General features: G+C 68.0%; 1 protein-coding gene across 1 annotated transcript; it reads left to right on the forward strand.

Annotated features, from left to right (window-relative positions):
* The first annotated feature begins 91 nt into the window (after positions 1-91).
* On the forward strand, positions 92-8412 carry CNNM4 (cyclin and CBS domain divalent metal cation transport mediator 4). Its single transcript, XM_080568295.1, has 7 exons — positions 92-1490; positions 4517-4660; positions 4749-4886; positions 5537-5706; positions 5877-5976; positions 7259-7434; positions 7518-8412. Exons 1-7 carry the CDS (start codon positions 227-229, stop codon positions 7710-7712), a joined length of 2187 nt encoding a protein of 728 aa, XP_080424421.1. The 5' UTR covers positions 92-226; the 3' UTR covers positions 7713-8412.
* The last annotated feature ends 764 nt before the right edge of the window (positions 8413-9176 follow it).

Here is a 9176-nt window from a genome sequence, read left to right on the forward strand (position 1 = left end):
GCGCCGGGCGGCGGGCGGCGGCGGGGAGGCGGCGGCGGCGGCTGCGGCGGCTGCGGCGGGGGGGGGGCCGGCAGCGGGCCCGGGCCCGGGCCCGGGAGGCGGCGGCGGCGGCCGAGGCCCCGCGTCCCCGCCGCCGCTGCTGCCGCCGCTGCTGCTCCTGCTGGCGCTGCCCGGCGGCGGCGGCGGCTCCCCGGTAGCGGCGGCGGGGGACAGCGTGATCCTGGGCATGCGGCTGGAGGAGAGCACGAAGCCGGCGGCGGCGGCTCCGTCGCGGGGCCCGATCCGGGTGACGGAGGGCAGCGAGGTGCTGCTGCGCCTCTACGGGCTGGGGCTGGGCCCGCGCACCGGCGAGCGGGTGGCCTTCGCCGAGCTGCGCCCCGCCGCCAACGCCTCGGCCGCCGCCAACGGCAGCTGCCCCGAGCGCTCGCAGGACCTGGTGGTGCGGCCCGGGCCCGCCGAGCCCCGCAGCACCTCGGCGCTGCTCCGCGTGCGCGTGCAGCCGCTGCGCAAGGACGAGCGGGCCAAGACGTACGTGCTGTGCAGCCAGCGGCGGCCCGGGCAGCCGTGGCTGCCTCACCGGGGCCCCGACGGGCAGCTGGTGGTGCTGGAGGAGAAGAAGTCGCTGCTGCCGCTGTGGCTGCAGGCCACGCTGATCGGCGGGCTGCTGGTGCTGTCGGGGATGTTCAGCGGGCTCAACCTGGGGCTGATGGCGCTGGACCCCATGGAGCTGCGCATCGTGCAGAACTGCGGCACCGACAAGGAGAAGCGCTACGCGCGCAAGATCGAGCCCATCCGCCGCAAGGGGAACTACCTGCTCTGCTCCCTGCTGCTGGGCAACGTGCTGGTCAACACCACGCTCACCATCCTCCTCGACGACCTCATCGGCTCCGGCATCGGCGCCGTGGTGGCCTCCACCATCGGCATCGTCATCTTCGGGGAGATCGTGCCCCAGGCGCTCTGCTCCCGCCACGGGCTGGCCGTGGGCGCCAACACCATCGTGGTCACCAAGTTCTTCATGCTGGTGACGTTCCCCCTCTCCTACCCCATCAGCAAGCTCCTGGACTGCATCCTGGGCCAGGAGATCGGCACCGTCTACAACCGGGAGAAGCTGGTGGAGATGCTGAAGGTGACGGAGCCCTACAACGACCTGGTGCGGGAGGAGCTCAACATGATCCAGGGCGCCCTGGAGCTGCGCACCAAGACGGTGGAGGACGTGATGACCCCGCTGCAGAACTGCTTCATGATCAACAGCGACGCCATCCTGGACTTCAACACCATGTCGGAGATCATGGAGAGCGGCTACACCCGCATCCCCGTCTACGAGGACGAGCGCTCCAACATCATGGACATCCTCTACATCAAGGACCTGGCCTTCGTCGACCCCGACGACTGCACGCCCCTCAAGACCATCACCAAGTTCTACAACCACCCCGTCCACGTCGTCTTCCACGACACCAAGCTGGACGCCATGCTGGAGGAGTTCAAAAAGGGTGAGTGGTCGGGGCTGGGGGGGGCGAAACGCCCCCGGGGTGGGGGGGGGGGGCGGTTCCCGGGGCCGCTGCTTGCTTTCTGCCCAGCTCCGGTTGCACGATGCCGGAAGCAAAACTGCGGCCGAGCCTCCCTGGCAGCTCTCCAGGGACGGAGCTGCCCGGCGGCCGCGAGCTTTTTGGGTGCTTTAAGGGGGTGAGGGGGCTGTGGAGCCCCCACCGGGGCGCTGGGGACGGGCAGCGGCCCCGTCTCGGTGCCCGATGCCTCCGGGGACCGCTCCGTAACGGCGCCGGGGCGGCGGAGGCAGAGCAATCTCTGCTCGGCGCCCGCCTCTAGAAGCGCTCTGAGAGTGTTTACTTGCGCCTCGTTTTTAATTATCGGCCCCGGAGGCCCTTGAAACGCTGCTGGAAAATTGCTCCGCTCCCTCCTCAGGGCCCTGCCCTGCCGCGCGGGACGGCCCCGAGCCCCGCGCTTCCTGCTGGCCCCGAAAACCGAGCGCGCCCGGCGGCAGGAGGGGCTGGCAGCAGCACGGCGCCGTGTCCCTCAGCGAGGGGACAAGGGGACGCCCGACCAGGCAGGGACCCTGCTGCCAAGGATGAGCATCTCTGCGGGGTGACGCCGCCGTGATCCCGCTGCTCCTCCGGCTCCCGTTCCGCTCACACCGGGGGTGCTTGGCCCTGTCCTCGTGGCACTGGGGGCGTTTTAGGGGCTTGGGGCAGTCACCTGCACCCCACACCAGGATTTAGGGGATCTGCCAATTTCTCCTGCAGCAGGAGCTCTGCTACAGCTTGGGCCAGGAGTTGGCAGGTCCAGGCCAGGCCGATCCTTGAGGGAAGAGCTCGGTGGCCGCACGCTCGGTTCCTGCCTTCCCTTTGCAGCCATGCTGCCCCCGCGCCCCAGAACATCAGCACGGGGACCACGCTGCGACTTGGTGTCACTTGTGGTCGTGACCATGACAGGATCTCATCGCCTCCGAGCCTCTGCTTTTTATCCCCGATTACCACAAGCCTTCTCGGCCGGTGCTTTTGCCTCAGTTCATCTCGCAGCGGGCCAGGTTCCCACCCCGCAGCGTGATTCCCACCCCCGGCCCCTTTTCCAAAATCCAGCAGAAGGGGAGCGGGGCTGTATTCTGCAGCCGTGCTGCTGGAGCTGGGCTTACGGCCGCTGCTGGCGCCGGCTTTCCCTCTGACGAATCCTTATTAAAGGATTTAAAGCGCGCCCGCTCTGATTCCAAAGCCGCCGACGTCCTGCGATGTTGCTTTTCATAGCTGGCTCAGGAGCGGGAGGATTTGGGGGGCCCTCTCTGGGGTCACCCCAAAATTCCTGTTCCCTGGGGCTGCCGCCCCACTGACAGCCCCTGCCCTCGTCCCGCTCATCTCGACCCGGGTTGAGCGGAAGGATAAGGAGAGGAAAACGACCCGCCACGCTCCCGATCGTCCTCGCTGCGACTCCCCTGGTGCCACGGACGCGTCCCCAAGGCTGGCACCGGGGTGACAGCTCCTGCAGCAGCTCCAGCGCCCGTTCCCATCCTTCTCATCCTCTCGGTGCCAGCCCAGCACGAAGCTCGGAGCGGGGACGGGACGCGTCACCCCTTCACAGCACCGGGTCTGGGGCTGTCTGTCCCCTCCTGGCTTCCCACTGTGGGCACCGTGAACACCCCGAAACCCCGCGGCTGCTGCTTGTGCACCACGCGTTGCGGAAGGGGAAAAGTGGACTTTTCACCGGGTTACACAGCCAGCGGGCGCGAGGCCGTTGGGAATCGGCCTGTCCCCGTCGATGTGGGGACCGTGGTGGCGCTGGGGAGCCTTGACGTGAGGAGTGGGGCCCGTCCCCACCGCGGGCACGCCGGCGTCACGCCCTTTGCTCTCGTCCTCGCTTGGCCCGCGGGGAGGAACCGCGGCCTGACTCATCGGGGCTGGGCCCTGCCGGTGCCGCCGTCCTTTCGCCGCTCCCCCGGGCCGTCGGCGTGGCCGAGGACGGGGACGACGACGGGCACGGGCTCCCCTCGGCGCCGCTTTCGCCGCCTCGTCGCAGCGGGGCCGCCTGAGCCGCGGGTGTTTGGCTGACGGAGGAGGAACCGGGGAGCCGCGCGGTGCCCGTCTCTAAAATTAGCCTTTTCCTGGGTGGGAGCGCGGCGCTGAGCCGCCCGCAGCCGCCCCGCTCTGAGATTAAAGAGCAGAGAGCGTCGGGGAGGGCAGCGCCGGGCGGGCACGCGCCTGCCCTGGTGGCTCGCAGGGTGCAGAGCGCGGCCGGCCGCGGTGTGGGGATTTCAGGGCCTTCAGGGCCGAGCCTCGTGCCCGGGGCAGGGAATTCCCGAAGGCGGTGGCCGGCAGCGAGCTTTGTTGGCGCGGTTTTGGCTGAAGCAAGAGAAACGGAGCCTCGTGGCAGGGAGATGCCAACGCCCGATTTACCCAGAACCAGGCAACCTGCGCGCGGGGAGCGGAGCGAGAGGAGTTACTGAGTCAGGGCTGGGGAGGATTCCTGGGGACGTGTCCCCTACAGGCAGCGTTTCCCTGCCCTGGGCTCTCTCCCCCTGGATATTTTGGCCCCGTGCAGCACCAGGGGTCCGGAGCATTCCCTCCGGGCTGGGACAGCGTGGCCAGGGAGACCCAGGGAGGTGGTGGCTGCTGGTGGAAACGCAGCTGTGGCTGTGTTGGTTGCCCCGTGGCGCTCACACGGAGCTGTGCCGATGTCCCCAGGCCCTGGTGACGTGGGACGGTGCCTCCAGGACCCCTCCCCTCTCCTGTGACCCCCCTGGCTGAGCCCACACCCTGAGATGTCCCGAGCCCAGCAGGCGCCGCTGTTACGGCCTTAATTACTGTCATTAAATATGGAAGGAGGGTCCAGCCCAGGGGCTCATTTCAATTTTTACGTGTTTATTGTTCCCTGACCGGGGTCAAATGCTGCGGAGGGACAGGCTGGGCCTGGTGGCAGGGTCCTGTCCCCGCCCTGTGCTGCCCGGGACCCCCCCAGGGCGGTGGGATCCGGGTGCCCGGCACGTGTTGAGCATCTGTCTGTGTGTCCGCAGGGAAGTCCCACCTGGCCATCGTGCAGAAGGTGAACAACGAGGGCGAGGGAGACCCCTTCTACGAGGTGCTGGGGCTGGTGACGCTGGAGGACGTCATCGAGGAGATCATCAAGTCGGAGATCCTGGACGAATCGGACACCTACAGTAGGTCCGGGGCTCGGCCCCGCGTCCCCGTCGCGTGCCGGGGTCCCCCGGGTGCCGCCCGCCCCCGCTAACGCCGTGCTCCCCGCAGCCGACAACCGCAGCAAGAAGCGGGTGGGCAACCAGAAGAACAAGCGGGACTTCTCGGCCTTCAAGGACCCCGTCAACGAGCTGAAGGTGAAGGTGTCCCCGCAGCTGCTGCTGGCCGCTCACCGCTTCCTCTCCACGGGTGAGTTTTTGGGGGACGCTCCGCGCAGCTCGGTGCGGTGCCGCGTCTGGGCACCGCGAGGGCTCCGTCCCCTTCCCGCTGCTCTGTAATCGAGGAGTTAAAGAGCATCAGCGTCCTGTCCGCAGTCTGCCCCCAGCTCAGCTGCTCTGGGTTTTCCCCCCGTGGCCTGCCAGGGAGCCCTGCCTGGCACCGTGTCCCCGCAGCTGGGCCGCGTTGGTGCTGTCGCTGCCCCTCGGGTGGCCTTGTCCTGCCTGGAGGATCCCAGGGGTGGGGAAATGGGGGCACAGCGGTCCCTGCATTCAAGCAGGAGCCAGGGATTTGGCAGGAGATGGTGAGGGAGGGGGCTGTGACTGTGAGATCCCGCTGTCCTCCCACCCTGTCCCCCAAAACGAAAAGGGATGGGGCTTAGGGGTGGCAGCACTGACACTTGGCAGGTCCCTGTCCGTGTGCTGGCACTTGCCAGCCGTATCCCACAGAGTGGGGACCTCAGTGCTCTCCCTCTGGAGCTGGTGGAGGTGCCAGACCTGGGGGCCCAGGGAGGTGTCAGCGGGGCCTGGGGTCCCCCTGCATCCCCCAGCACCTCCGTCCGAGGGGACGGGACGAGGACAGGGAGCCCCGGCAGCTCTGACCCCGTCCCGTCTCGCCCGCAGAGGTGACGCTCTTCACGCCCAACTTCATCTCGGAGAAGATCCTGCTGCGGCTGCTCAAGTACTCGGACGTCATCCAGGAGCTGAAGTTTGACGAGGAGAACAAGAAGTCCCCGCGCCATTTCCTCTACACCAAGAACAAGTCAGCCGACTACTTCATCCTCATCCTGCAGGTACCGCCGCTCCTCCTCGCTGGCTGGGAGCGGGGTGGTGTCACCGGCCACGTGTGGGGTCCCCGGGGGGGAGCCGTCACCCCGGGGAGGCTGCGGGGAGCCTCCTTCCACCCAGCCCAGCGCCGCGGGACGCGGCGTGCGGAGCCTGACGCCGTCTCTCTGCCTTGCAGGGCAAGGTGGAGGTGGAGGCCGGCAAGGAGTGCATGAAGTTCGAAGCGGGAGCCTTCTCCTACTACGGGGTGATGGCCATCAGCCCGCCTCCGGTATCGGGTAAGCGTCCCCCATGGCGTGGGCAGAGCCCCCTGCCCGTTTTAGAGCTGCTGTTGGGAAGTGGAGATGCTGGAGGAGGCTCTGAGCCCCGCTGGCTCCCCCCAGGCAATGCTGGGGCTGGTGCCGCCCCTCGGGGCACTGCGCCCTGTGCGTGCCTGGCAGCGGGGCCAAGGGGCCGTGCCAGGCTGGAGCCAGGACCCCGGTGCTGGGCTGGCAGCGTGCAGGCGGATCCGCTCCCTTCAGCCCCCATTTCGGGGCGCCTTCATGTCCCTTGCTGAGCTCTGCGAGCAGCCAGACGTGGACCTCGCAGCCCGTGCCAGGCTCTGCTTGGTGCCGTGGGGTCACCAGCACTTCTCCTGCTCCGTCTTGCCCTCTGCCATCCCCACCAGCAGCACGGGGCAGTGCAGCGCTGCCCCTTTGCCCGCCGGTCTCTCTTGACGTTGTCCTCTGCGTGCGTCGTGCTGTCCGTGTCCCAGCCCAGCCCCACAAAGCGAGGGTCACCCTTTCCCAGGCTGACAGGCGAACGGCACAGCTACATGGTGCCAAACCCCGCTGGGACCGGGTTACCCCCCACGTTCGGGCGTCCCCACCCCAGCCACATGAACTCAGCGCTGGGTGCTTTGCCCCTGGGGCTGGGCCGGCTCCTCACCGTTCAACGTGGGATCCCGGTGCTGCTGGAGGAGGAAAAGCGGCTCCACCAGCCTCTGCAACAGGCTGTGGGGGCAGAGCCGAGCACCCGGTCCCGCTCATAGTGGCACGAGGGCCCCGCGCTCCCCTCATTCACCCCGATTTCCCCCGACTGCCTCCTCTGTGGTTATTTATGGAGGAGCCAGCGCTGGCCGGGCGGGTGAGCCCACCCCGTGTCAAGGCTGCCCGCGGTCCCTGGGGCACCCCCGGCTTTCGGAGCACGTCACCGCGCTGTCCTCGTCACCCCCCCTCACCCCCACGCAGGGGGAGCGATCCAGCGGGGCAGGGACGGCGTCCTCGGGCTCGGTCCCACTGCTGAGGACAGAGCTGTCCCCTGGGCGAGGGGACCGCTGTGCCCAGAGCGGGGGGAACTGGAGGCTCTGGCCGGGCTCCAGTTGGGGACCCTTTGGCAGGTGGCAGGCAGGGACCAAGCACTCGGGGACACGTCTGTCCCACCGCTCTGTGCTTGGCTCCATGTCCCCAGATCCTAGGGGATGGGACTCGGGGCAGTGTCACCGGGGGCTCAGCACCACGGTCACCCACTGGGACCCTGCCCGGTGCCGCGGTGCTGACCCCGTGCCCCCCGTCCCCGCAGAGACCCGCTCCCCGTCCCACGTGGGCAGCCTGAACCGCTCGGCCTCCCTGAGCTACCACGAGCGCTCCGACTCCGTCTCGTCCCCCGTCGGCGGCAGCAACAACCAGCTCAATGCCGGCGCCCCGTACGTGGCCGACTTCAGCGTCCGCGCCCTCACCGACCTCCAGTTCGTCAAGGTGAGGCTGCGCGGGGCCAGGGGCGGCCGGGGCCTCCTGGGGGACGCGACCTCCACCCCATCCCTCTTCGATTCCCCCCGCAGATCACGCGGCAGGAGTACCAGAACGGCCTCACCGCCTCCCGCATGGACAGTTGTCCCCAGTCCCCGGACAGCAGCGCTCCCAAACCCGACCTGCCGGAGAAGCCGGAGCCCGCCGACGAGACCACCAGCCTCCTGAACGAGAGGAACTGCCTGAGCCGCCGGAGCAACCACAGCCCCGTGGAGAACTCCATCTGACCCCGGCCGCGGGCCAGGGACGCGTTGGGACCCCCGCAGCCGCCCTGCGGGGACCCTGCCCCGGTCAGAAACGCTCCGGTGGCGACGGAGCGGGTACGGGTCCGCCGCGCCGGCCGCCGAGGGAACGGACGCGCCCGCCGCCGTTTTCACGCCCGGCGTTCGCCGGAGGCACCCGCGGCGCGGGCCGGAAGGGAGCCCGGTTTTGCTGCTGCTGCTTTTTGGAGACTGGTTCCGTGGTTTCAGCGCGGTGGAGGCCGGAGGCCCCACGGCCGGCGGGCGTTCGTTCGCGTGCAGCTCAGGGAGCTTCAGGTCCCGCGGGCCGGGCCCCCCCACGGCCTCCCCCGGGGGCGCTTTCGGGCGGACGCGAGCGGCTCCGGGGCCTCCTCCCGGAGAACCGCACCGGGCCCGAGGCCGCGGCGAGGGGCTTGGCTCCGCCACCAGCCCCCCCAGCCTCCAGCGGGGGCGCTGAGGACGGCCGGGAGACCCCCCCAAAAAAATAAAACATAAATAAACCGGAGGCGGAACGGGACGGGGGGGTGACTCAGGGAGTGCCGCGGCCCCGGGGCGGGGGGCTCGGGGGGGCAGGATCCGGCACACAGCTAGTGACCAAAGTACGGGCGGGGGGCTCCCCTCCGCCTCCTCCCAAGGAGCTTCTCCGAAATCGCCAGCCGGGACCCCCCCCTCACCGCCGGGGCTCCCCCCCACCCCCCCCCGAAAAGCACAAGTCCCCTGGGTGACCGCTGTAAGTTATTGGGAGAAGGTTAATTATTTTTGTTAATCGTGTCGCGACTATCAGGTCCTAGGTTCTTCTGCGGGGAGATGCTAGAAGTAATAATAATAATAATAATAATAATAAATCATGATGGAAATTAAAAAAAAAAAAAAACAACTTTTTTATTAAATCTTCCTCTATGCAACCCTTCCCCCCCCGAGAATCTGTATTTATTTTTCGCATCGGGTTTGATTTGTATATTTTGGGGAGGGGGAGGCCGGCCCGGAGGCCCCGCAGGGGCCGGTGCCGCTGTTGCAGCCTCCCCCCCAGGTTGTGGAACCGACTCTGGAATTTTATTTTTTTTGCCGATTGGGTAATAAAAAAAAAAATCTCTATATCTGTACTGTCGGCCTCTTGCGTGCTTTGGGGTGGGGATGGAGGCTGAGAGCTCCCGGGCTGCCCGTTCGCTTCGCCCTCGGTGCTCGGGGAGCGCCAACGGGATCCTGGGGGGCGTCGGAAGGGTGCTGGCAGCAGGGCGAGGCGCTGAGCCTCCCCCGGAGGCCTCATCAAGGTGTGCAAATATCTGAGGGGAGGGTGTCCAGAGCATGGAGCCGGTCTCTTTTCAGCTGTGCCCAGCGACAGGACGAGAGGCACCGGCCACAAACCGAAGCCCAGGAGGTTCCAGCTCCATTTGAGGGGGCGCTTCTGTCCTGGGAGGCGACAGGGCGCGGGGACAGGTGGCCCAGAGCCCG

The sequence above is a fragment of the Anser brachyrhynchus genome, assembly GCF_964034855.1.
Source record: "Anser brachyrhynchus genome assembly, chromosome: 26".
Lineage (NCBI taxonomy): Eukaryota > Metazoa > Chordata > Aves > Anseriformes > Anatidae > Anser > Anser brachyrhynchus.

Excerpts from the sequence above, each read along its gene's own strand:
- CNNM4 (XM_080568295.1), top strand. The coding sequence starts at position 227 with ATGCGGCTGGAGGAGAGCACGAAGCCGGCGGCGGCGGCTCCGTCGCGG. Across the intron at positions 4,661-4,748 it reads GGACGAATCGGACACCTACA|CCGACAACCGCAGCAAGAAG; the intron begins GTAGGTCCGGGG and ends TGCTCCCCGCAG. Across the intron at positions 5,707-5,876 it reads ACTTCATCCTCATCCTGCAG|GGCAAGGTGGAGGTGGAGGC; the intron begins GTACCGCCGCTC and ends TCTGCCTTGCAG.